At 34.8% G+C, this 27,918-nt stretch overlaps 1 protein-coding gene across 1 annotated transcript in view; it reads right to left on the reverse strand.

Moving 5' to 3' along the window:
- Nucleotides 1–27,918, reverse strand: part of LOC104405698 (E3 ubiquitin-protein ligase MYCBP2-like) — a gene marked incomplete at its 5' end in the record, with an annotated part of 59,609 nt that overhangs the window by 26,430 nt on the left and 5,261 nt on the right. Inside the window, 12 exons of the mRNA XM_010014471.1 lie at nucleotides 1,024–1,173; nucleotides 2,359–2,555; nucleotides 2,993–3,150; nucleotides 4,784–4,951; nucleotides 5,307–5,551; nucleotides 6,355–6,524; nucleotides 7,830–9,473; nucleotides 17,373–17,534; nucleotides 20,729–20,854; nucleotides 23,222–23,354; nucleotides 24,279–24,503; nucleotides 26,678–26,752. Of these exons, the coding sequence (XP_010012773.1) occupies nucleotides 1,024–1,173; nucleotides 2,359–2,555; nucleotides 2,993–3,150; nucleotides 4,784–4,951; nucleotides 5,307–5,551; nucleotides 6,355–6,524; nucleotides 7,830–9,473; nucleotides 17,373–17,534; nucleotides 20,729–20,854; nucleotides 23,222–23,354; nucleotides 24,279–24,503; nucleotides 26,678–26,752 (3,453 nt within the window). The remainder of the gene's footprint in view (nucleotides 1–1,023; nucleotides 1,174–2,358; nucleotides 2,556–2,992; nucleotides 3,151–4,783; nucleotides 4,952–5,306; nucleotides 5,552–6,354; nucleotides 6,525–7,829; nucleotides 9,474–17,372; nucleotides 17,535–20,728; nucleotides 20,855–23,221; nucleotides 23,355–24,278; nucleotides 24,504–26,677; nucleotides 26,753–27,918) is intronic.

A 27,918-nucleotide genomic window follows, 5' to 3' on the forward strand; every position in this document is an offset into this window, starting at 1 on the left:
AAATAAATAAAAACAAAAATAAATTTATGGTATTTGGTTTAAAAGTAACTGCAATAATCCGATAATGAATGGAAATTTCAAAGCAGCTCCTGTCAGAGAATTTTTACAATAGCATGTTATATATGAACACCTAACAAGGAATCTGGGAAGTATACTGTATATTACCATATATTTCTCATGACTTAAAGATGTGAAAAATTGCGCTGCAATAATTTGAAAAGAAACAAACTAGAAAAAAAAGATCATATTTCAGCTGTTAATAACAACTTTTTTGAGCAGCAAACCCCAGCCATAACAAACTTGGTAATGAAGATAAGGTTACCAGATGCCTTATTTCTTCAGAGCTGTGGAAATAATGATTCTTAATTAAGGTGTGTCAGTATCAGAATGGTTGTATAGTGGCACACTTCCACTGGGCAGTGGGTACAAAGGCAGAGAACTAAACAGGCTAGGGTCCAGCGAGATGTGTTATGGGGAAGATTACCAGAGAAAGAGAAGGAGGTTCTGATCATGATAGCCTATTTCAGAAGGCAAGGAAAGACTCATCTATGAAGGATACAAACTCTTTTCCCCTGCTACTCTATTAAAAGAAAATCTGATCCTGCTTGAACCACAGAACCCAGGGGAATTTTTTAAGTTGCCCTTTCATTACATCAAAAGAGAAGCAGCATTCCCACGAGAGCAGAAGTAACTTATTTTAACACTCCTTTCTAGTATGCTTTATCTTTCAGTCAGTAATTATCCACACTACAGCTAAGACAATATTGTTTTATACAGTAAAAATTCTTATTTTGGAGGCTGACCAGCATAAGGACCAGTTGGAACACATTTTCCTCACGCCAGCAGTGCTTTTGATGTAGCAGCCGAAATTATTACAGGTAGATTAATTTTCATTACATAATTAAGGTTATGCTTCACAAAGAGACTATTAGTTTTGTTGTTTGGGTTTTCCTTTTTCAACACATATTGATAAATTAACCACAAAATCAACAGAGATACCGTATTTATAGAACAAAGGCTCACTTGTTCTGCATTTTCTTTATTTGATTTATTTTCTTCATCCTCCTCTTCTTCAGGCTCTACAGGTGCAGGAGTCAGGGAAGCCACAAAATGCCACAAAATATCATGAAGAGAAGTTGTTTGAATGACATTACAAAGAAGCCAGTTGAAAGCCTAAAATAAAGTACACACAAGGAGTTATAAATTGGTTAAGGAAACCTGAAGTAAAACCATCTCATAAACCATTTATGTAAGAAAGAAGGTGCACTGATGCTTTTGGACAGGCAAGTAAGGTCTTCAAGTAAGACACATTGCTCTGAGACTAAAACAGTTTACTAAAATGACAACTATATTACAAGGGATATAGCAAAGTAATTCAGAAACACCATACACAAAAATAAGTTCTTTGACAAAAGCTCTAAGGACAAAAAAAAGTTCTTATGTATTTTCAGAGATTATTACAGGATGAGGTGGCAGGGGCAGCACTCCTTATTAATCAAATTGGTTAACAAAGTAAATATCCTTTTTAATTTAGAACTCTGGAGGCCGAGATTTGCTTTCCTTGTTTGGTTTCTGCCATTCACTAAATCAATTTAAAAAAAAATAAATCAGATGCTTTAAAAAAAATATCAACATAATTGGGTAAAAGGTTTTTTTTTTTTGAATTATAACATTCATATCTTCTTAAAGCTGCAATACTGCTACACATTGATGTCTGGAAATTTGATGGGTGGTGCTTAACAGTGAAGGTGTCGTACTTTGTGAGAAAATCCACCCATATTTTCACACGTTACAAATGCTTGAGAAATACCCATCCTGTATACAGGTTCAGAAGAAATGCTACTAAAGCTCAGCTGAAATGTAAAAAAAAAAAAAAAAAAAAAAAGCCTCAGTTTTTATTGAAGCAATTAATCTTTAATTAACCTTTAATGGATCTTTTGGCTGCTCATTCACTATCTATATAAGAGGGGTAGCATTCACCCATCTCAGAAGGAAGTTATAAAGTATTGAGATATTACCAACACCAAAACAATTCTAAAGAAAGAATACTCAGTCCAATATTTGAAAAAGATCTTAAAAAAAAGTAAGTAGAACCAGGAAGATGCTCAGCAAATGAGCAGCAAATAGTATTTCTGTAACTGATTAACAATATTTTCATCCGGCATTTTCTACATGACAGGTAAACTACTGAAGGTTTATAGGCAATACTTCAGTATTAACAACATTTAAGAGTTAATAATATAAGTAAGTGAACTTTCAGAACAGGTTTACTGCACATCAAAAGATAATTCTTAAATCTGAGACAAAATTTAAAAATGTCTCATTTTAATCACACAAGATCCATTAGTACATTAATACCTCCATGGCAAAGACTCGGCAAGCAGATTTCCGTAAGGCTTGTTTCATTGCTACTTCAAGTCCTTCCAGATCATGATGCTGGATTACAAATGCCAATACTGGCCACTGGAAATTTCTCTCTCCTTTGGAAAGAGAGCTGTGGGCGGAGATTAACCGAGAAAGTTCAGGAGATGGATGTCTCAGGAGAGAGGACCCCACTTCTATTCAAAAGCATAAAAATACGCATACATTAGATTCTTTGTGCATTTTAATTGTATAGCTACAGTAAAAATAAAAAGCAATAGAGCAATTTCAGAATTGGTATTTTTATTCATTTTTTACATGAGGAAAACACGTTAAAAAGAAAAAGCAATGTGGAAAAATGATGTTTCAACTGAGAAAGAAAATACCACTTCCACTTTTACATCAAGCACAAAAGATGCACCACAAATTTCAGAACCACAGTAATTCCTGAGCTGTTTTTAGCCTAATTCTGTGTGGATTAACAAACAGATAATGTTTATTAATAAACAGAAATAAAAGCCATTACATGTAGCTATTGAAAACCCTATTTGTCTACAGTTCCCAAGAACTGCAAACCCAGTGCCATACCCTTGAGTACTTTTTCCCCTGCTTCTGATGTCTGTGCTCTTACCTGCATCTCCACTGTTGACTCGTCTCCTAGGGATTGCCTTTACACGTGCTGGCAAAATTGAGTGCTGTTTGTCATATTCTGATGCAACAACTGAATATGATCTTTGAAAGACCGTACGCTTTGCAAGATCTGTGTCTGTTATTGGACTGGTTTCCAAACTACAAAGAAATCAGTAAAGTTACACACCCATTACTGAATATATAGAGTATACTTGAATTGTACATAGCTATTTAAAGACATGCATTTCAAAATGGCAATGTTACTACTGCATGAAAGTTTGTCTTATGTACCTAGTAACTGTTTAAATACTGGAAAAGAAGGAATAAGTATTAGAATTACATAAGGTGAAAAAGCATGCAAAGTGCTTTATAAACAAATGTAATAATGTATATGATAAGTTCCAAGAATTTAGGTATTTTTTTCGAGATAACACAAACATTCAGATCATGCCTAAATTGACACTTCAGACCAAATTTGCCCTGAGAATGCACGTGAAAACATCTATGGGATGAATTTTTAATATGCAAGCCAACTGAAATTTAGAACTTTATGTGAAGTAAAAGTTTCTAACATCATTAGCCTTCAAGCCAATATTCAATTGCTATGGCTATGCCTCTGACATATTTTACTCCTTACCTTCAGTGGACTTCTTACAGTCTGCAGAAGAACTCCCAGCTTACGCTGTCCCTATAGGCCTCAGGAGACCATGGTGTCCACAGTTTTAATAAAGGAATATACCAATACGATGCACTCTTAAGGAGTTTTGTAAGAAAAGTTCTATTTCTGAAAAGACTACATTGTAGATCGTAGTATTCCAATAAACTGTTATTGTAATCAGTATAAAATATAAGATTAAAATAAAAACAGATTAAAAACAAGCTTTCTCTTCACTACATCCTCATTATGAGGAATCGCTGTTTGACATCTGAGAACACTGAGCATTTAAGTTGATTCTGGTCTATTATTAAGAAACAATAAGAGCCTTTTTATTTTTTTTCTCCTCCCCCCCCTGCTAATTGCCTGAATTGGATCATAGTAAACTTAATGAAGTAAGAAACTGTCTTAACTTGACAGAAACCATCTAGCACTTTTGCTCCCAGATAGCACAAAATTGTAATTTCTTCGGTGTCATTTTAACTTATCACAGAAAGGATCAGCAACATTTAACTTTGATAAACATAAGGTAATTAAATTCCCTCCCGTCCAAATTTCCGTTCAGAATGAAATCCTGAAAGGAGGATAAAAGTCACTTCCTTTCAAAAAGACCACTAATTTGTACTGCAGACAGTTGTGTTATAGAAGTAGAGGAAAAAACCTGCTACAGTTTCAAGGAGTTTGCAATGGCTACAGTCCTTGGACCATTGCTTTTTAGATCACTTCTTTAGTTCTGTGTTCTGAAGATTCTGGAAAAACTGTATTTGTCTTTATGGGGAAATAAGCAGGCCTGGAGTGGATGGATAAATCTCCCTGAGGTACGCTAAGAGTCCTTACCAATCTCTGAAAAAAACCTTTTTCAGATTCGGGTTGTAAACCCAAGACTTTTCAAGATAGAAGCAATTGGTTTGCATTACAGTTAGAAACTTCAAATCTGATTTGCAAACCTGCATGGCTACGGGCTGAAAATATATGAGATATGCTGTGACTCACTGAAGGTATTTTTCTAACTACAGCTTCACATGTTTTGTACTTTTGCTGCCATTGCAGAGATGGATCTGGGCTGCTCTTTTTAAATCTGGTGTTATGCTAATGCTTTAGCATTTGTATGCAGTACCTAGAGTTACAAGGAAGTACCTTGGGGGCATAGATTTCATGTTACTTTCTGGCTCTTCAAAGACATTAGGACTTGCATCAGGAGTAACTGAGATGTACGGTGCAGGTACTGAAGTTGAGCGCAGGTACCTCATCTCATCCTGGAAGAGGTTGTCATCCTGGTACCCAACAAAGTTTTCATGATGATGCCTGCATTAAATTAGATTTTTAAATAAGGATTAAGGATTACAAGTTCCTGAAACACACACATACACAGAAGTCAAACTCTTCAGGAAATTCTAAATCCTTTGAATAGAAACTAAACTGTTGTTAAAAAATATTTAGCATCCAAAAAGTACTCAGGGTATATTTGATCCTTGAAGCAAATATGTGTAAGAAATTGAACAAGATCGGGGAAAGGGAAAAAAAAGAAGAAAGATCATAAAGAATTAGGAAACTATCTATTTTTCTATGTAAGTATTAGTTTAGTTTATATACATATTTTTATCCTACACTATCAATAGATGAGTATTAAAAGCTATATTCATAAACGTCCTTTAATTACCTTGCTAACGTCTGTAGATACAGACATGGCATTTTAATGGGAAAGTCTTCAGAAATTCCTTCTTTGACACTGGGAAGTTGAGACTGGAATGCCTTTGCAGGGTGATAGCAGAGGATACTGGGCTCAGCAGCACTACTCAGCGACAGTAAATACAGTGCATTGGCTTTAATCACTTGATGAGCTTCCATAGTTGGCAAGGCACGAGGAGTTTTAACTTGCATTGGTTTTCTCCTAGACTGTTTAATCTAGAGAAATTAGAAATATGTATATCTAAATTATAAGTCATCACAAGGAAGCTGACCGTGTCACTTATACTAAAGTTGCTTGGTTCTTCCTGTTATAAAATATTTTCTATTACAAAATGGCACTTCTGTTATTTTCATAACTTTGCAAACTTTTAATAAACGGATGAAAGTTTTGATGTTTGCCTCAGGATGAATTTTGTGTGTAAAAACTTTCAACAAATTTAGTTTCAGAAATAAAGTTAAATTAGCATTCTTCTGCTTATCTTAAAACCTCAAGTTGTCTATATGCTTTTAAGCATGAATTTGAAATTGGCCATGGAAGACGAATACAAGCAAAACATCTTTCGTACTATTCCCACTAAAAACTGCTCTAGTCTGCCCAGTGTTTGGCATCTTATATCCAATGATCTCAAGGATTAAGTTCATTAAAGAAACTATAAGCATATAAAGTTAAAATAGTACTCATATTTCAGTAAACAAATAAAAGTTAGATAAACTAGAGCATGCTTTTAAAAAATTAGGTACTGCATTCTATACTGCAGTTGTACTGGGATAAGAAAATAAAATCACTGTACAAATTTGAAAACACTACTGTCTGAAGGGAAGAAATCCAGTCAGAAGTAATAAGCAAAGTTTCTGTCTTAGTATCTTAAACCTATAAATGACACAAGTGGATATTCCAAAATCTTCCAAAATTCTGAAATTACAAATTTTTTAAACTGGTCCTACCTTATTTTCAAGTTGTGAACACAGTACTATTAAGCAGATAAGAGTGCTAAGCACATGAAAGCAGAGTAAAATACCTTCTCTCTTGCTGCTGCTTGCTTTTCACGGAGATATTTTTCTCTGCATCGGTCACAAACCAAATACCAAGTGCTTCCTCCAATACCACCATCACCGCAATTACCAGCCCATCCTCCACAAAAGTGCCCAATGCTATTATAACCTTGGCCACCTGCATAACGGCCACAGCCTACATTGGGAAAAAGATGGGAAAAAAGTTATTCCAAAAGAAGGATTATTATTATATTACCTATTAGTGTCAAAGAGGGATGGAAAGAGGGAATGAAGATGCTTGTCTTTTCCCGGCCTAATTTGCTCCTTTTCTGTTTCTCTGAACTGTTTAAAAAACAAGATGCATGTCCAGGTGTCCCACCACTACCCAAAGAATCCAAATGCACTTCAATTTTTTAAGCTTTTATTAAGAACTTATCCAAAGCATCAATAGCTCCCTGTTCAGACAGGTAAGAGACAGTAAGATCAGTATTATATATAGGCAAATATTATGTATAATTTAACAAACACAGAAAACCTATCCGCTGCCTAACAAAAGCTGAAAAGGGAATGAAGTGCATTTCTTTGAGATTACTGTTTCTCAGAGAGATTTAGGGCATTCATAACTTGGAATAAGAAGGCTCCTTAATTTTGCTTTACTTTGCAGACAGTGGTAAAACAAGTTCATAACATCATCAGCCTGAACTTCAGCTGGTAAAATAATTAATTAGTTATATTTACAAACTAGAAAACATGGAAATAATTTTGTCTTTAATGAGGTTAGTTATTATTAGCTATGTTGTAGCTAATCCCTTCTGTTAAGATCCCTTTTCTAAAGAAAACAACTTACGTAGCTTTTGAACTTGTTTGACTGGCTACGATAATGCCCAGCTAACACTGATTTACTCCATTTTCCTAAAAACAAAGTCCTGAAAAAAACCCAGGGACCCAAATCAAGAGATGAAATATGAGACTGAAATTGTGTTTTACCATTCAAATTGTCTACAGACTTGGACTGGTTTTTTTTAGATAAGTTTTAAACCCCCAAAATTAAGTCACTGATACCCAGTGCTGACACAGTAGATAAATAAGTTTTCTAGTATTTACAGTAGAACAGTAATAGAAAACATCCGGCAACGTAGAAACTCTAACTAACCAATCTCATCTTTTTTATTTCCAACTTTCTCAGCACAGTTTCAAGTCCTAAAGTGTAATAAATGGCATGTTTCTGCTCTGAAGATCTACTGTAAAGTGAGGTCATTATTTTGGCCTTGTTTTGAACAACATTCTTGAGCATCTTTGAAAGCTTAGGTCCATAACTACTTGAGGATAACATATACAAATATGTAATTTGTAAGTTTTAATTTAGCTTATATAGTGAAACTGTGTTAAAATGTTAAACAAGACAGTCTGACACATTTTCATAACAGTAACTAATATCAATATGTGCATGTGCAATATATTTTCCAGATTGACATGAGAATTAAAAAATATGTAATCTTACCTGGATGAGCTTGTCTCATGTGGTAAGTCACTGGATATGGATGGGATTCTCCACACAACTCACAGATGGTGTCTTTTTCAGGTCCTCCCACCGCAAGCTGGGCCATCTCACCAAAAAGATTTCCCCTTGGCCTAGTCTCAACCTTTTCTTTTTTCTTTTTCTCTTTTTTAGTTTTCTTGTTATCTTTGTCACTTTCCTTTTTCTTCAACACTGCACAAGAACCAGGACTTGGAAAAATCATGTTTTGGGAAGCTGCTTTAATAGTTGCTAAAGAAATATCTTCCCAGAAAGCTACCAAGTGCTGCAATGTTAATGGAAGAGGAGATTTGGATTTTATGTTGTGGTGACTTGATGTTTCAAAGGAGGTAGTTTCAGTTTTTCCATCTTCACACTTTTCATGGAGAGGTGGTTCTTTTAACATGGAGAGGACTTTGTTTTTATTGATGCTACCCATTTTAGATATATCTGGTCCATGAGGTGAGATGTTGAACATGTTAAGAGCAGATGATATTTCCAATGAATGTCTATTTTTCAACTTCGTTTCTTTTTCCTCTGCAGGTTGTTGAGTAAGACTGCTTCGAATTGGTGCATGCTCTTTGGACAGTTCTGGATTAAACTTCAAAAAAGATGAACAAGCCATAGCATCATGAACAATACCTTCATGCCAGAGAAATGCAGCAAATACAGCTCTAGCACATTCTGCAACAGAAGGTGACATTGCTTGCTTGGCAGGCTCTACAGGCTTGGAGCCGTCTCCTTTGAAAAGAAAGCTAGATTTTTCCTTTTTGGGTCTTGTGTGCCTACCAGCACATTTACGGCTCACTTTTGGAGATGCTCTCATGTCTTGCTCATCTTTCAGTGGTGCTTTTCCTATGCTGAAATGAACTTTATTAGAAACATCGTCCAGACTTCTGAATTCTGTGTTGTCTTCACAGGTACTATCTATAATACTGTTAGTCTTTAAAGTACTTGAAGTACATACTTCAACTACCTCACTGTGAAGATTTTCTTGTACAACATGAGGGGAAGGAGCTCTATTTTCAGTTTCTGTAACAGGTTTTCCATCTTTTGCAATAATTTTTGGTTTGGGTGAAGTGGACCTGCCCCTCAAGGGTTCTGTTAGTGGTACTTTCTTTTTGCGAAGGGTGTCTGGATCTAATGTGTAAGAATCTGATTTGGAGCGTTCTCGAGGAGGATCAAGCTTTGTTTTTACAGGGGATGGAGCTTTCTGAGGTAGAGTTTTGTCATGGGGTGATGAGGATCGTGGAGAACTAGCACCAGATCTAACAGCTGTAAGTGTCTTTGTCTTTGGAGAAGATGACCGGGTTCCTGGCCCTGGAGATTCAGCTCTCAGACCAGTTGTTGTTCTACCATCAGTTTTTAGTGTTTGCAAAGTGTTATGATTTGGAGACAAAGACCTGCTATGAGAGTCTGATCGCAATTTTGCAGCATCTGATTTCAGCATAAGAGACTCACTGGCAGATAAGCCGTCTGTATTTCTAGGTTTCTTCTGGTCAGCAGCAGCTCTATTCATTCGCACATCAAGCTTGGGTGACCTGCTGTCAGCTCTGTGTTTTGATGACATGTCTGATTTTCCTGATGGAGAAATTGGTCTAGCAGCTCCTGTGAAATTCATTCGGTCACCTGTTTAGTATATTTTATATTTATTATACTTTGACAGTGATACCTTTAATAATGCAAAACAGTAATACAAAAGGATTAAAAAGATCTGAACACAAGATAAAAATCAAACATGTGCTTCTGTTCAAAGCAAAATGAAAGGAAATATAAAGAGACTTTCTTTTCCTCTAGAATATTTTCAACACATTTCTTGTCCCAAAGATACATACGAACAAGTTTTAGAAATATTTACAGAAAAACACTACTATGAAGGTATCAAAAGGCACAGTTTTCTGTTTCCAAAACCACTAGTAAAGGAAGCACAATCCCTAGGCACGTCAGAAGTTATCTAAGTTTACCACAGTTGCAACAGAAAACAGGGATTAGTTATTTATTATCTCTATGAGTTACAGCCTGACTGCAACAAGAGACTTGCAGAAAGATTAAGTGATTTACCAGATTTATTTTCTTTAATGCTCAAAAGTCAGGAAATGTAGGACTTAAAAACAGCTATAAGGCAAATCGAGTAAGAGGTTTACAAACACACCTAAAATTATTCACATTGATAATCTGCGGTATACACCTTTTTAAGACCACAAACTATCAATGTTCTGCTACCAGAACACAACCTACTAAAAAACCACCCAACAAACCAACCCACCTTTTCCAACCACTAAACTATCAGCTGTGGTCTATGATGCCCTCTTACTTTGATGCACTAATTTATTGTCTCTTTGCACACTGACTTTGTACATATATTAATCCACAGAACTATAAAAACTATGGGTAGCTAATATAAATACATTAAACCCAAGTATATGCAAAGTAGCAACTCATTAAAGCAATCTGCTTCTAGTAACTCTGTGACCACACTCAGTCTCTTGTAGAATTGTATTTTGAAAATTAAGACAAGCAATGTTGAAATTACTGGCGAGCAATGCAGCAGTTGTGCATTAAATATAACTGCTTCTCCACAAAGTGAGACTTTACACTGCAAAGTCTTGAAGACACAGTTAAGTCCTTCTGATCTGGATGGGTTTTCACTAGTTAAAGGTGGGAAATCTGTGTTTACTTCCTTCTGCGTAATGGGATCTGAACCATCTTCTTCCAGTTCTCACTCATGAAGCCTTATCTGTATGCTAGAAAATATATAGAAGCAGTTTCTCCTACTGTTACCTCTAATAGTACAAAAACAGATGTATTTTTTGAAGCAAAGTCTAGCAAGCCAGATGTTTCCTCAAGTTACATGACAATTATTATTTTTCTACCTCTGTATTTAAGTATCTTATAATAAAGAGCAACAGGAAAAAAATGAAGGACACCTATATTGGAATATTTGGTAAGCTTGAAGGTTAGGGTACTCTCCTGGCTTCCCAGGAGATAAAACATGGTAGGAGTTAATACTTCTCCAGGCAGAGAAGAAATATTTTGTCTATATTCAGGAAGAATATGCAAAATGTGAAGAGCAGAATATAATGAGAACATCTCAAACATGATCGTAATAAATTTTGAGAGTCTGATTCATCTTCATTCTTTTTTCTTATGTGTTCTATAATTATTTTTTTCTTTGGAAGGAGGGGGAAGAGGAAGGGAAAACATAGCATGGTACATCATGCTTTATAAATAATTGTTCTTGCTAAAGAAAAAACAAAAACAAACCTAAAAAAGTTTCTTAAATATCAGTCTGACCATTTTGCTCATGCCAGCTCAGTTATTCACCAGTTCTACTGATGAGCTATTTTGAGATGTCTACTTTGTGATACATGAATTCAGAAATGTAAACAGTAATTACTTTAAACACATTTTTCCCACAAACAAATAAAAAGATTAATTTAAGGTCTGCCAGATGATAAAATTTTCTAGATAGAAACTTTTTACAGAATTCCTTAAAAAGGAAAGAATAGTGAAAAGTTGACAAGGACGTAAAACACTGCAAGCCATTCAGCAATGTATCAAACTCAAAATATATGCATGACTAATGAATATCAAGCAGGAAAACATTCTGGAACAAAGCTGCTTATGAAAGGCATAGCTTAACAGCAGCTTCCAGAAAGAAAAAGAAGTATCTTATTTTTTAAAAAACAAAGGTTTGGATTTGCACATATACAGATAAATAATACTAATTATCATTCTAGACTATCAGCACAAAAAAAATCCCTAAAATGGAAAGCTGCATAACCATGTAGCAAACTGCTTTAACTGTAAGCAAGCAAAAAAAAATTATATATTTTCCCCTTTCTTCTTCCATATTTCATTTGCCTATTGTCTGAAACCAGGCCTTATTAGATCAGACTAACAGTCACCTTTCTGTTTGCAAAGCTGAAAGAATTAGCCAGATCACGTATTATGAAGCTGAGGCAACTCAGAAAGGCAACACTGAGTGGTTATATCAAACAAGCTCCCAACAAAGACCAAACCTGAACATTTATTTTCAAAACATTATTTTATTAAGTGAATGAAATGAAAATGAATGGAAGGAGAAAACAAAACAAAACAAAACCACCAACCAAAAAAACCCCATTTTGAATGTAAAAATCTGAATAACCTTGCTATGTTGACATGCATACCCACCCTTCAGTTTGTGAGAGAGAGATGAAATAGCAGAGGCAGGCCCAGCTACATCACTAGTTTTGTAAATACGCTCACGAGAAGCAAGGCAGCAGGATGGAGTTTCTACAGTGGAAAACAGTTGCACAGAAGCAGCACAGATTCAATGGAAAAAGCAGTAAAAGCAAAACAAGCATTTCAAATGATATCCATCTCCTTTGTTAAGTATTTGGATTTCAATGTTTAAACTCCTGCATTGGTTTCAACTGAGAAACAGTTACTTCAAAATACTTTCCCTGAGTTAGATTTTAAAAGAATAAAAGATAATCTGTGATTTCAGCATTAGTTTTTAGGATCTAAAAATATGTGTAGATTAGCCAATAAGAATTATGGTTTTGAGAAAATTTAGGGACCATCTAGATGTTTATGTTGGAAAGCTTCTCTGGAAAGAATGAAGAAAAAATATATTAAGCCCACCAAAACTACCTGTTTTCAAATCTGAATGCACCTCAATAATGTAATGTTTTGAAAAACTTCATGTACATAATGTTATGTTTTGAAAAACTTCATGTACATAATGTTAACTGTGGATTCTCAATATTATCAAGACATATAACTAGCAGAAGAGTTTTTCTATCAAACAGTATAGACATAAACCCAAATCTGTCTCAACCCTTAAAAATAATGTTGCCTTAAGAAGAAAAAGTTACATCTGATGCAATCCAAGATTTTTTCAGTAGAGAGGCTACTGACATGAAGTCTGTTAGAGGTACAGCTCCAAATGAAACTTGGAGTGAGGTAACAGCAGGAACTTGAAGTTTCAAATCTATCATTAGGCATTCCTATAATGTTGTTTTTAATTATAATTCCAATTCCTATTCCTTCATTTAGAAAAAAATAAGTCAAATTCTCACTGCGTTAATAATTTTAAAGGGAACTTATATGTTAGAAGACACTCTTTTAGAGAGACCCTTTTGTACAAATGGAATAAGACAAATGTATTGAAAACCAGTGATTTCAATTCCTGCACTGCTTAAGACATCTTCCTGTCTGAAACTACATTTAATAACTTGTGCACATAAATATACTAAACCCCCTATCTTATGCAATGAGCTATATTCTATAGACTCTCCAACAAGGTGTTCACACATTTGAAGTAAGAATTTCAGTCTTTAAACCTAGAAAATACTCTCTATTTTCTTAATCCAGGATTAACATAGATTTAAGAACAGTATTACCTACTTTGATGCCTAGAAATAATTCGGAGATCCACTACTAACTATACAGCTTCTGAGTAACAGGATGTCACTCAATCAATTTTTAAAGGTTAAAATGCAGAAAAACACATTAAGACCACAAAGTAGTAGCAAAAGCAATCATAAGTAGGTCAAATTGATATACTAGCATTCTACTTTATGAATAATCAAATGACAATCCATACTAAATCCGTCTTCATGAATGCACATTTACACTTTATTCTTTCATTCTATGTCTGAGAATACTTACGTTTTATATTGTTGTAATCTAGTTTATACTGAGCAATGTACTACTACTCAATCATTTCAAGGGGACTGTGGGTCAAAGAGAATGAGTTTCCCACATAACCTCCATGCTGCCTTGGCAAAAAACCTATGTCTATCCATGATAACTGGGCAGCCACAGGGACCAGCTTTTTGGTCAGGATTCCTTCTTTTTGAATCACCCTTGAAGACTACAAAAACTAGAAATAAAAGGTAGGCAAGGTCTGTCTCACATCACATTTGAATGTGACAGTGTATCTTTAGTCACACTCTTTCCTTCAATATGGAAATAGCTCCAGTTTGACAAGCCACACAATGTGTGGAGACATAAGAGTTCAATTCCTATGGCAGGACACAGTCTTCTAACAGCCATGCCGACTTCCTCTGAGGAAATGCTGGTAAACCAAAACAGGAGGCATGACATACCACCAGCTGTCCACATTAGCCTTTTTTGAACAAAGTCTAAAACAAAGTGGTAAAATGTCTCTGGAAAAGTAGAGAGAAGTTAAAAGTTTCTTCCAATGCATGATGATGAAGGAAAGCATTGACCTTCTTTTCCCTTTCACCTAAGCAATGGATACCTCTTCAAAAAGAATGCATTCCTCTTTTACTCGCTATTACTGACATGGAAACTACAGTAAGGCTTTTAGCTGAATCTCCTCAAGCACTGCAATCCATGTATCTTTTTCACACCGTGAAATGCCAAATGCCATAGGGACAGTTGGACAAGGGAGAAAAAGGGAAGAAAAGTATTAGATACTGTTATAGTAGGGGTATGAAGGTGTGAGTGAGAGCAAAAGCTGAAACACAGTATCATTAGAAAAGTACTAGCAATGTTCTTTACCCAAAGGTAGGGCTTGGAGCACCAACACTTAAGCCACTTAAGGTTATTAACTGAAAGAAACATTCCCGTGCTAGAAAGGTAGATAAGAAAAGATTCTATGATTTTATAAACTGTAATTACAACTTTTCAAGATGTGATAAGCCATATTTATATGCTTTTAAAGCATCCCTGCAGTATTGTGCTACCATGGTAGGGGCTGATCATGTATAATGGGGCTATATGCTGGACTGCAGCATGCATTGGTGAAGCAGCAGCCCGACAGAAGGCTCACTCTGAACCTACTGAACAGCAGCTTAGCTTCTGCTGGGACTGAGACGAGTCAGGAAGCAGTGGCTGTGCCAAAGGAGGCTAATGAGGGGGTTCCAAAGCCTCTTCAGCCTATAAATCTATTTTTCATTTCCAATAGCAACTCTTATGCCACGTTTCCTCACATCCAAGTCAAACACTCATGAATTCAGGGTCTCAGACTTCCCTCCCCAAGTTCAGAGTGCAACATTCGATTGTGAAATTTTCGTAACTGTTCCTGGACAGCATGGCAAGATCCTGCTTCCTTGACTTGTCACACCTATGGACTTTTATGACCCAGCACATACTGCTGAAAGCTGGAAAAAAAAAAAATCCTTCTTGATCCTTTAAGTTTCCATGCTTCATTTATACTCAGAATTCGAGCAGAAATTGAGTCTTCTGATTTTCAGTCAAGACGGGTATTTAGCATAGAACTTCTATGACCATAGAAATCTAGGCTGCCACAACTTCTTTCAAACTATTAGACTGTCATTAGATGCTTTAATATAGCAGTTATTGACTACAAATGTTCACTTAAATTTCTAGATCTAACTTTGCTGCAAGAGGCACAAGGATGGAGCACATAATTTGAAACTAAAATTAAGCATGTCTAGGGCAAAATACAAGTGACTTGATATGGAGCCTTGGGATATATTATTCAATAGATTTAACTTTTAATTGCAGACTGCAAAGTGCGTTGGAAATAATGAATGAAAACTGAACACTTAAGAGGAGTTTCTGTTACAGTTCTATTATAACTGCATCAGCATTGAACATGGATTAAAACCCACACAGCAGAATGCAACCTAAATAGAACTTCTCTAACTATTTTTATTGCATGTATGCCTTGCTATTCCAATTAATCTTATATTGCAAATCAATCCATTACTTTCTAATATGTGAAGTCACAGATATAGTCATATATAGTTACACAGTCATAGTACAGTAACTGCTTAAACATTTAATCTAGAGCCTTATATCCCTCATAACTTCCTTGACTATCAAATGAAAAACTGTATGAATATAGTCTTACAGGACTCCCTGATGATATTCTGACTTTGGATGAAGGAGTAATAAATTTGCAAAAGAATAAAGGAAGTTCAAACAGGAATTTTTTCCCCATATTATTCTTAAATTTTCATAGCCAAAATAAAAATCTTACTATTTATCTCCTTTTTGCATAATTTACATTACCTGCATCAAACTTAAATTAGATAATAAACTGGAAGAAAGACTTGTATCAAATAAACTTGTATCAAATCACAGCTACAACAGTATATCCATTCTGGTTGACGATTTTTGACCTGCCCGAGGGCCAAAGGACCGTATCAGTTGAGATCTTGTACTAAGGTAAGATCCCAAATCAGACACAAACTTGAAAAAATTTTCAAGTTTCATTATTATTTTGTATTGTAGACTACCAGCACTTCCCCTATTTAACAAAAATGGTCCCCTTTTGAATAAAGGATCCTTACTAAAACGAACCATGGATGTAGCTTACTGAATATAGTTTATCTACATCTGTTGGACAGACAAATCCATTGAGCAAGATCTTGTTGGGCAGCCAGTAAAAAAAAATCTTGACAGCTTTCCTTTTCATACACTATAGGTCTAAACACTAATGAGCAAATAATCTGAAATTTGAAAGGAGACATTTAGGATTATTTTTGATGCAGAGTTGAATAAGAAGCTCTGACTTTACTACTCTGAACAAGACAAGAACACTAAAAGTGATGGGAGAGAATACACAGTTGACAAATTCTCAGTGATGGTGAGATGGAGCCACTGGCGATCAGCTGTTTTATTTAAGTAAGTTTTAGAATATTCTGCTTTCAGGATGTTGGACTATTTCTGATTGCTTTTAACTGTGAATTAGAGATTTTAATCTAATTATCTGAAGCATGTCACTGTCACTTCAGTAAGATAAGCTGGATAGATCCAGGACTACACAGACATAGAGACTGAACTGACTAACAGGGTCCCACAAGAAAGAGCTGAGGCAATTCTGAAGGACAGTTTATGGGACACAGGAGAAGGCGAGTATTCCTGTGACCCATGCTATATGTGTTCTGTATATAGGGAAGAATTTACTGCAATACGTGATATCCATCACAAATGATGAGCTTTTATTTCTCATTAATTAAAAACTAAACAGTTTCCTGTCCTCCCATCAGTAATCAGGTTAACTACTATTCACCTCAAGGTGCAAAATTCCATGTTCATGCCAATCCTATGAGCACCCAACTCCTAGACAGAACACTACTTATGAGTATTAATGTTAAGTTGTTCCAACTGTCCAGCTACATCCCTAAAGCTAGGAGTGATGACAAAAAAAAAATAAATTCAGAAGGTGAGAAAATTTAATACCTATAAATTTACTGCAGTCCATTCCTGACATTAAAAGAATTATCAACACTTTGTACCATATAAAATATTCACCTTAAGGGTAAACCCAGAGTTGCATACAATACTGAAAACACTCTCATGACTTATCTACACTGCAGAACACATACAAAAGCAAAATACTATCAACATAGAAATTTAAGATGAACAAGTATACTTCTTTAGGAGCATTACACCTCGCATGCTTTTGAATCATGAAAAACGTAACAAAATAAAACCAAAAAGGTGCACTGAGGGATGATTAGTAGGTGGTAAGCAACTGAGAACAGCAATGTCAAAGCTGCAGAAATGGACTGATGAGGCAGGTAAGGCTGACAAACTTACTCTGAAGCTGTGGCTGAGGCTGCTGGAAGGAAAGGGGCTGTCCGAACACAAATGGACTGTGGACTAGGGAAGAGGGAGGTTTTGCAGCTTGATCAAAGATGGAAGGAGCTGGGAGATTTGGCCGTGACTGAATGGAATTCAGTATGGCACTCAGTTGGTCACCTGTAGTGGGCAAAACAGTCAAAACTACAACCTGTTACCTATCATTCTCCAGAAAGGCAGAGTAAAATGGCGCTCGTTAAAGTTTAAATGATGATAATAGAGAAAGAGCAGAAATCTTATTTAGCCACATAAAACTCTGGTTGTGGCTAAACTTAAAAATCTCACCCCATGCATGGCAATAAAATTACTGAAAATTACAAGCAGGGTTCTTATGAATCATATGTATTCTACTGCAATTATTTTAAACATTTCAAAGTAGAGATTTATATTCACCTTACTAAAAAATGAAGAGCAGCCAAAGGAAAAAAACAAACAGAAAACCTTAGCATTTACAATAATACACACATGCAACAGAACATGCAGAAAAAGATTAGAAGAACTGATGAGAAGGGAAAGGTAACATGTAATTAGGCTTTGGCACGTGTATTTCTGCACCAAGGCTTTGGTAAATATTTGCTCGTTTTGCAAATACCTTTAAAAGCATTCCATCACGCTGTTTTTCAAGATCAGATTGAAGATAATTTAAGAAAATCTAAGTACCACTTAGGAACTGAAAGTGGTTTCTGAAGAACAACATACATTTGTTGTGAGGCAAATGAAGGCCTTCAAAAAACTAGCATGTTAAAAATAGGTTTTATTTATGAATGCCAATTCTCAACAAACTCTACGTAAGCATTAGAAATACATGAAGCCTACAGTAAGAAGGCAGAGTTTACAATCCATGTCATAACTTGAAGTATACTTAGAAATATGAGCATTTTGCAAGAGTTGGAGAACATTTCAGATTTGAACCAACACCAAGAAAATCCTAACAGCATCACTTTATTCTGCAAACTCATATAACTTTGGCAGCATTCTAGAAATCCTAGTAAAAAATTAGCTGCTAATACAGAATTTACAACATTATTTGGTGATTATCAATTGTCTTTTCATGGAATTAGATAAAGACCGGTGGGTGTATGGAACCCTGTATTACTCAAGAGGTCCAAAATTTTATTTTCTTGATATTTTAATTTCAAAATTGAGAGAACAAAAATACCAGAAAATAGCTGGAATGCCTTTCCGAATAATCATCTAAAGGTATCAGTAACTGTTTTGGACATAGTACACCCCCAAACATACTGGAATCAATACTTGGGCAGCAATCATTCCTACATTAATAATCCAGAAGTGATTGACAAGTTTGAAAAACCACTATTACTATTAAATACATCAGGCCTATTTCCTAAAATGAGTAATTATTTTAAAGGGAAGAACATCTGAAAAGACGTTGAAAGTCATCTGCCCTGAATAATTAAATATGGAGGTGAGTAGGGCCATTTACGAGAATATTAAATTAATGTAATATTCTACACTGTCTGCAATGTAGAAGGCTGGAATGGAGAAGACACAGCTAAATTAAACAGAACGATTCTGGAAATTATGTCTTCTGTCTTAGAGGTAATACTGTAAACACAGATGTATTACATAGGGATCTTTACATTTATTTGACCAGCAGTTTGAAATGCTCATAGATGGTGATTGAATTTTCATTGAAACTAGTGCATCCCTATAGAAGTTCTCCTAACAAACAAGCACCTCCAAAAAAACTGCTTCATGCAGAAATTCCCCCAAGAGATTGTGCTTGTGCCTTCCTTTTTTTTTTTGTTATCCACAAAACTCAAAACTTCTTAGACCTGAGAAAGCAAAAAGACTGTATGCAAAGTAATGATACAGAGAGGGATTCTATTTTAGGGAAAAGATCATTATTCTTCCAATCTAATTGCCACCAACTCTCCGCTCTTGGGCAATTCAGAAGGAATTACAGTACTCAAAATGAAATGAGTCATCTAGCCGAGTTGCTCACTCACACTAAACAGCACAGCCTAAGGGCATGTCGAGAGAATAATGTGTTTAAAATTATATGGATTTCAATACCAGGAGTAGCTTCCAAACTTTCTGTAACTGTAATATCCCAAAGAAACACCTTAGGAACTGTTTAAGATAGGATCTAGTGAAAAGAATCACAAGGCCTTTAAAAACTAAGATACCTGTTAATATAGCATATTGATCTCCAAGATTTTATCTTTGGACAACAGAAGAAAAAATATTTTCATAATATGCTTCTACAGAAAAAGAGTAAGTGATGCTCAGAGACAACCTGTAATACTGTCTCACACACTGAGTATCTTAAACACTTCCACTTCTGTAATTCAACCATTATTTTGAAAAGAGTATGGCTGAACAGGGAAAAAGCAGTTCTATATAAAAGACCCTATAAACCAAAAAGAAAACACTCCAACTTTTCCAGCTTTTGTTCAAAAAAATAAAAAAAGGAGGGTTCCTATAGCAAAGCATGGACAAATATGAACCGCTTCTTTATGCAGTAAAACACTGTGAAATGATACAAAACTTTGTTGCTATGAGAATATCAGACTAGAACATACAGGAATAATCTTCTCCCCTTCATCTCTTTTAAAACAAGTCTTAAATCAAGTTATTTTATTTAGAAGATCACTAGGAATATATGCTGGTGTTAGAAACACATAGCACACATTAGGCCCATGTTTGTAGTGGCCTTGACAGACTACAGCGATCTAAGAGCAGAATAATAAAGCTCCATGTTTCAGTAATGTTTCTCAGTGACATCTGCCTCAGCAAAAGTCCCTTCTGTATTATTAAATCTTCTAGATCTAATCAATGAATGAACAGAAGGCATGCAGTTTCAGTTTACTGTGATTGAAAGGTAACTTCAGTTTTACAACTTAAATCTCAGATGGTATCTTTTTATCTTGCCATCCCATTAGAGGCTCTTAAAAAACGTCAGGACAGGTGAGAAGTGTTTACAAACGTTTCTCATCAATGCAAAGCACTGCTTTCTAAATCAAGTAATTTTCATTACCTTGCTTTACAAGTATGTATTTTTCATTTCTGCATTATAGTTTTGTATCTGCCATTACAGAAATCCTCAACTGTAAGTTACAGATCTTTGATGACCCTTTTTATACAGAGTACTTTGAGTGATATTAGAGCAGAGAAAAAGCAGCTATTGCACTAACTACATGTTTTGTAAAACACCTTGCAACTCATGGCACTACTGCTTATGTCTTTTGGAGATCATCTCATAGAGCCTAAAAGAGTAGGAAATGAGTAGTAAAAATATAGCAAAGTTAAGAAAACCATGATTTTTTTAAAATATGAGTGTATAAACATACCTTTATTATTTCCAAGGCCATAATCAAACCCTTGTCCATTACTACAGCTTGTCCCCTTACTGAAAGCTTGTATTGAAAAAGGACTTGGGGGAGGAGTCTGAGCATTTTGATCTAGAAGAACTTGTTCTGTAAAAAAAAACCGTATCACTTCAGGATTAGATCTTCTTTGTATAATGGTTTACATTGGAATGATGAGTCACAAAGCAAAGGAGTGATATTTTTTCCCCACAGATAGCACTCTTCCACTTACACCCAATTCTCTTAAAAATGAAAAGCACATCTCTCTTCTTCAGAGCTCATGCTCTAAAAATATAAAGATGGAGACTTAATACCATGCAGACTGCTTTTATGTTTGACCAAGTTATGGCCAACTTTGCTGTCATATGCCACTTTGGAACAGGCTTGAGACTTTGTTTTTTGGTGGCATCACACCATTCAGTATTTTTTCTTTGGACAGTTATTGTTAAATTCATTTGACAAAGCAGGGTGCAGAATTCAGAATGGCAAACTCAGAGCCAATAAACTTAATCCTGACTACTCCCTAATAGTTCATGGGACATATGACACTTTTTCCCCTGACAGATTTATTCCTGTTACTGAAAACTACAGTTTTGCTTTCTGTATGATATTAAAAAACCCTCCAACTAATCCCAACCTCGAGTCTTTCAGAATATCCATAACATTAGTGACTTAATGTGGTCAGAAATATCATTCCAAGTGATGATCTATGAGAAAAATTTACAAGAAATCTCCCAAACACAGGTTAACAGCTCAGGTTGGCAACTTGAACAACTTTTTATCTTATAAATGTACTAAAAATAATGTGGATCCAATCAAAAAAAAAACCCAACACAACTCTTATAACTAAAAGCCAGTTTTAGAAAACTACATTTCAGGCCAAAACTGCATTTCAGAGTACAAACCTTTACATAACACAAATAGCCAAATGAGAAGGGAAAACAAAAAATAAAATAAAATCAGCTCCAAGAAAAGAGCTGGAATTTTCCCAATTAGAGGCAAATGTAGATCTCAATGTAGCATTTCAGCTGAAGTATCTGGACACCTGGCTATAGACTCGTGTATTCAATATGACTTTTGCTTTGCCTCTGACAGAAATCCTACTTCTTTCTGGGAATTTCACTATCATTTTATTAAATAAGAAAAATACAAAAGTAATCTGAAAGATGGTATTATTTTTAGATAAAAATATAGATAGTTGCAAATCTAGCTGGAGCTCCTCCAAGTCCCCATTATTTTCTTACAGCAAAAGCATTGAAACTGATGACAAAGAGTAGTCCTAATTAATTTCATGGTAAATAAAAGCAATTAATTTAAGTAATTTTCAGATGTGGCTTAAGCACATTAATTTCACCTGGTACTAAAATGGACTAGGAACATAGAATAGTTTGAAATATCTCAGTAACTGCACTGATAACTACTGAAACTTCTGCAGGTAGATGTAGAAGAGACATCTAGCTTCACCCTGCTTATAAAAACACAGACTCATCTAGAAAGGAATAATATCAGACATGTTGAGGCTTAGGACTCGCATCAGAAAGTTTGTAAGATGGTAACCCTATGCACTGGATCATAAAAATCCTATTACAGGGTTTTGTCCTTAAAGCCTGGAGCTTGTTTTTCTGTGAGAACAATGATATACTTGAAGACATCTTTCAGTAACAGTACAGAAGTATTAACAATCTGAAGAATGACCTTCAAGAAAGGGTCTTATTTAATTTCTTCTAAACTTGGGAATTCTTTCTTAAAGCACAGAGAAACTGTAGAAAAGATGTAACGACAGCTAAAATTACTGAAACTAGAAAAGACTAAAAATACACAAAATACTATCAAGTTACTTAAATTTAGGTTATACCTATTCCTCAAAATAAGTACCCGAGTGGAAATTTCTGCACACTGCTTAAGTTATTAACTCCAGAGAAATAATTTTCTACTGGAAAAGCAAACAGCCTCATATTAGAACAGAAAACGATGAAGTTAAAAACCCTAATATTGAATACATGTGCTTTCAACAGTAAGGTATTGTTCTAATTCACAAACATTTAATTTCTACAATCTACTTGTGCTCTTTGAACTCCTCAGAACTTGACATTATCAGACATAACTAAAAATAGAATCTATGACTTCAAAAAGTACATAGTACTAGTATTAAGTAAACACCTTTTCCCTGTCCGCAATATATACATTTTATTAAAAGCTCCTGGTTATTCCCCTTCTTTGCTGAAAGAAGGACAGTTAAAATCATGATCTGTAACTGATATAGAAGAAAACATGGGTAAATATTTTAACTATTCTTTTAAAAAATATTTATGTTTCTAAACAACAACTTTGAAGTCCAACTGTGTAAAATAACTCAAATGAAAAAGCATAAGTTAATGTTATACCTGTTTAAAACTCAGTTCTGTCTTTACTTCTTTGTCCTGTTTAGATTGCTTAATTTTTTCTAAGTTAAATTAAAAAAACAAAACAACTTGCCATCTTCATGCCGGAGATACTGATTTCCACCTCTGTCTCTAGCTAATGACCATGCCTCGCCTTCATCACTTTCACAGAACTCTACCATGCTGTTCTTATCCATTTGCACCCATGTACCTTCTGAATTAGTCACCTGATGCACACACAAAAAAAGCACAATTTATTGACTTCTCAGATAATTCAGTAGCATTATTCAGCAATGTCTTATAGTACATGAAAAACACACTCATTCCAATCTTTGTATTACAAAGGAAATGTAAAAAAAAAAAAAAAAAGTTTCTTAAATTAAGGCCACAGGCTGAGGCAGACTGAAGTACCAAATCTACTTATGGCACATTTACTTAGGAGTATTTCCAAAAATCTTAGACCTGTTTATGTTCAGAAGCAGCAAAACACCAACACCACAACTTCAGAACATCCAAAAAAAGCCGAAATAAAAACCTGAAGGAGATATTCACCAAAACATGCCTTTTTATTGGTGGCTGCAACAGTAGAATTGTAATACCAAGTTATATATGCAAAGTTCGTACGAGTACTAATTTTTTCCCTGATATAGTTAGGAAATAGCATGACACACTTCATCCTTAAGCCCTTCTTAACCATAAATACCACAGCTGGGAATAGTAACAGTATTTCAGCAACTGAACAAATGAATACAATCAATACAGAGAAACAGAATAATGTGTTAATTGGTTAGGTCCTAGAAAAACATGTTTTCAATGAAACAAAATTCTGTCAAAGAATATGACAAAAAAGTTGAACAAGAAACATAATTTTATAAGGAATACTGTAACATAACAGTAACTGTAACAGAAATATGTAAGCAAGCATATGCAACTGCAATACAATTTTAACATTATTCCAATCAATGCACACAGCTAAAAGGCAAAAGACATAATTGCATTAGTACTTATAATATAAACCAAGTTCATAGGTTAGTATTTATCATGAGGGTTGGAAAAGCAAACCTGTACAGAGGCAGATTCTTTTGTTGTGTTTACTACTGTTATATACTGGTATCTATGAAGACATGAACTGAAGCTACAAGGATCCATACCTCGCCCACTGCCTTGACTTTGTTTCCCAGAACTAACATTCCAATTGGGATACCTCTAAGGTTAGGGCAGCTTCTGATGTTGTGACCTGATGGGCCAGTCTTCACTACCTTGTACACTCCAGGTCCACCTCGAAGGAATGGCATATCTTGTTCTTGCATCACTGCTTCCTGTGGGCAGTGTGAATTTAGGTCTTTGAAAAAATCATCAGTATTACACCTAGATTCCTGAGAAATTAAAAAAAAAAAAAAAAAAAAAAAGGCAAAACAAAACAGAGTAAAACCTATTAATAATACCTTTGAACTCTTTAAGTAAGAAATACTTATTTCAAGACTTCAATAGCTAAATTTCAAAGCTAAAAGAGGTACTAGTTACGCTGCTAATTTTAATGTGCAATGATAAACAACTAATTACTAGTAAACTGGGTATTAACTGGAAAATCACCATATTACTCTTGAAACAAAGGTGGTATAAATGTAACCATTTATATAAAAGGAGTATCTCATACCTGCCACTAGAGACAGATTATTTATTCTAACCACTTTCACTAAACCTTGTTTCATACTGACACTTATCAGTATACACTCTCATTCCTCCTGCTGTATTTCTGAAATTTTGTGGAAGAGTTTGGGGCTGCATAAAGGGAATTTGAACATTATCTCTTTCCAAATGATATGCTTTTTTGATTTAACATTTAGAATACATTGTTAATTTAGAGTAAGGACAAAGAACAACAGCAACACCACAGATTCTTAAATGCACCTGTCAATATTAGTGCATATTTATTATTTCACTATGAGAACAAAAACGGTCTGCAAATTTATTTCAGCTGATACCAATTACAGATGAAATACATACCAAAACCTGAAATAAGAAAACACTTTCTGAGTTTCTTATTGAGAAAAATTGGTAGTTACTGAAAGGAAAGAAATAGTAGCATAAATTTTTCAGCCAGCCATAGCTTGAAGAGAAAGGCTATTGTACAGAAAAATGCAAGGGACAGGAGTAATGCACATTTTTGGGTTTGGGTGCTGTTTTCTTTTTCAGCAGAAAGCAAGTGAGAAGCAGGATTGAGCTCTGTTATGCTTACAGTGCAAGTATTGGGTGCTTTTAAAGAACAACTGAAAGTCAAGAACTAAGAAATGCCCTACGGGATAAAGCCAGTGGATCACCTAGTCCAATTTATTGTGTTTAGCAGTGGCAACAGGAGATGCTCTCTAGAATTAGCATACAAGTCCTTATTACTGGTTTGTCCTTCATAAACAAACAACACTTAATATCTTTTGATTATGGATGTTGGAGGCTATATGCTATTTTCTTTAGTATTTATGAATCTGATTTCTATAAATTTGTTTAATTTCTTCTGAATGTGCTGATACTTTCTGCATCCACACACTGTAACACATTCCACGAGTTCACTTCTTGTTGTTTAGAATACTACTTTCACCTGTTCTAAACCAAACTTCTGTATTAATGTAAACGAAAATAACATAAGCATTTTCATCTGATCTCTTTAATTATCATCTTTTCAGCTTTTTGGTCTGTGCACTATGTCCAGACTAATACTGCAGTCTTTACAAGAAGCCTTTATACAAACAATCTGTTCTGTAAATACATAACTTCCAAAACAAGTTAATGCAAGCTGACGTAAACTGGTTCAACAAAAAAAAAAAATATCAATCTGTCTGTTTTACAGACAGCTTAAATATTGTCTAGATTTTGACATAATAATAAGTAGTTTGCTACTCTGGGGAAAAATATTCAGTGGAAAAACAAGTTTTTAAATCTCTAAACAAATATGTACAACACTGAGTGTCATCTTCATTACAAAGTCTTCTGAAAAAAACCCTTGACCCAAAATTGCTACAGAGTTATAAAGTGATTTAGAGAAGCACTTCTGCCCATAATTTTAACTGCTTATCTGTACCTAACATAACTTGTTCCTATCATTTTATAATTATATAAAAAAAAAAAAGGATTAAGAATGGACTGAGTATTTATTAAATATTTGTGGCTTTCCTCATAGAAATATCATCTTATTAGGTGCTGCAATTTAATGTTAACAATCCAGTAAAAAAAATAAAAAAATTACTAATACATTGTGCATCAAAGAGAATCAAAGCCTTTATTATGTTACTAGGCCACCTCTCAGTTTCTAATTTGGTTTGTTAAAAAAAGAAAATGCTACTTATGAGTTAATGAAAATTCAATAATCCGCCCTGGTTTTTTTCTCATCCTAAAGGAAGAGACACAGATACAGCACCATATGCAAATCTGCCATTTCCTGTAAAAATAATTCAAAGTAAAACAGACTTCAAGGAATATTTACTATGAAGTTGAGTCACAAGGTACAATCTGAAAACACAAGATACAGAGTGACTGTTCCTGTCATTTAACTCACCTTAGGAGGTAAAGCTTTGGAAGTCCATGTAAAAAAGTCCAAATCCCTTACTCCTTGGCTAGCATTAAAGACATTCTGAGCAACAAAGTTTAAAAAAAAAAAGACATATATCAACAAAGAAATGGGAACAAAGAAACACTGGAGGAAAAGCTCGAGGTACTATAATGCAAACTGTCTCCACAGGTCAATTTACTGGTAGAATGTTTTGCAAAAGGGGAAAAGTTTTGTTTTCCTCATCAAGTCACCCGAGTCCATTGCTCACCATGGCAAATCATCCATTAAACAAAACCAGTTCAGTATGTCAAAAGCTCAAAATGGATGTAGTGTGTCATGCCATTTACTGAAATTAAGAGCCAGACATCCCCTATAAAGCTGGAGTCTTTGGTGCAGAGAAAAATCCCTTGCTTCTGTTACAATGAAACAGTTGGTCTCACCATAAACCACAGTTTTGTACAGCAAGATGGTTTCCTGTTCTGAAAGGTAATTTCAACTATTGCAAGACAAATGCACATGGACTTTTAGTCACCAAGTCAGAAGTGAATAGATGCAGAAGGGCTAAGCACTTTATTGCTGAAAGCAATTCACTTGCACAAAATTATTTCACCAGTTTGCACATCAAAATTGCACTCTACCAGAACCAAAAATTTCAGAGTGCTGTATGGAGAACGCTAAGATTTCATCGCTTTCATAAAATATAAAATGCATTTACTAGTTTATAACAAACTATCATAAACTAAATAGAGCTGCCAGAGAGACTTCACTTATTTTATAATAAATAGCTCTTACTATAGAAATGAGTGCTGCTGTTCTGTGTATTTTTTCCTCCCACAGAACAGCTAGGACAGCATTTTTTAACCACTGGAAAACATGAAAAAGAAACCATATTTTCTCCATAAACTGATTTATACTAATTTGAAATGATTTTTCACTTTTCCTGTCAAATGAAAGAATTAATAGTACATATACAGTAGACTAATAATGGTTATTTATGACAGAATCCCTTTGGCAAATCAAGCTTTTTATCTCTATGAACAGAGCAATCGAAGTCTCATTTCCTATCCCCATCCTGATAGGGAAACCAAGAAAAATCCCTGGACAGCAGTCACATTAAAATTTAACAGTTATTTAAGAAAAGGCAACCAACCCCTTCAAGAAGAAACAAGTACAAAACATTCTTGGCATGCCTCCCCTGTGTTCCATGAAAAAACATTCACACGTTAAAAGTAAGTAAATCCGTGCTT

This window comes from Nestor notabilis, unplaced genomic scaffold (genome assembly GCF_000696875.1).
Source record: "Nestor notabilis isolate BGI_N333 unplaced genomic scaffold, ASM69687v1 scaffold27855, whole genome shotgun sequence".
NCBI lineage: Eukaryota > Metazoa > Chordata > Aves > Psittaciformes > Psittacidae > Nestor > Nestor notabilis.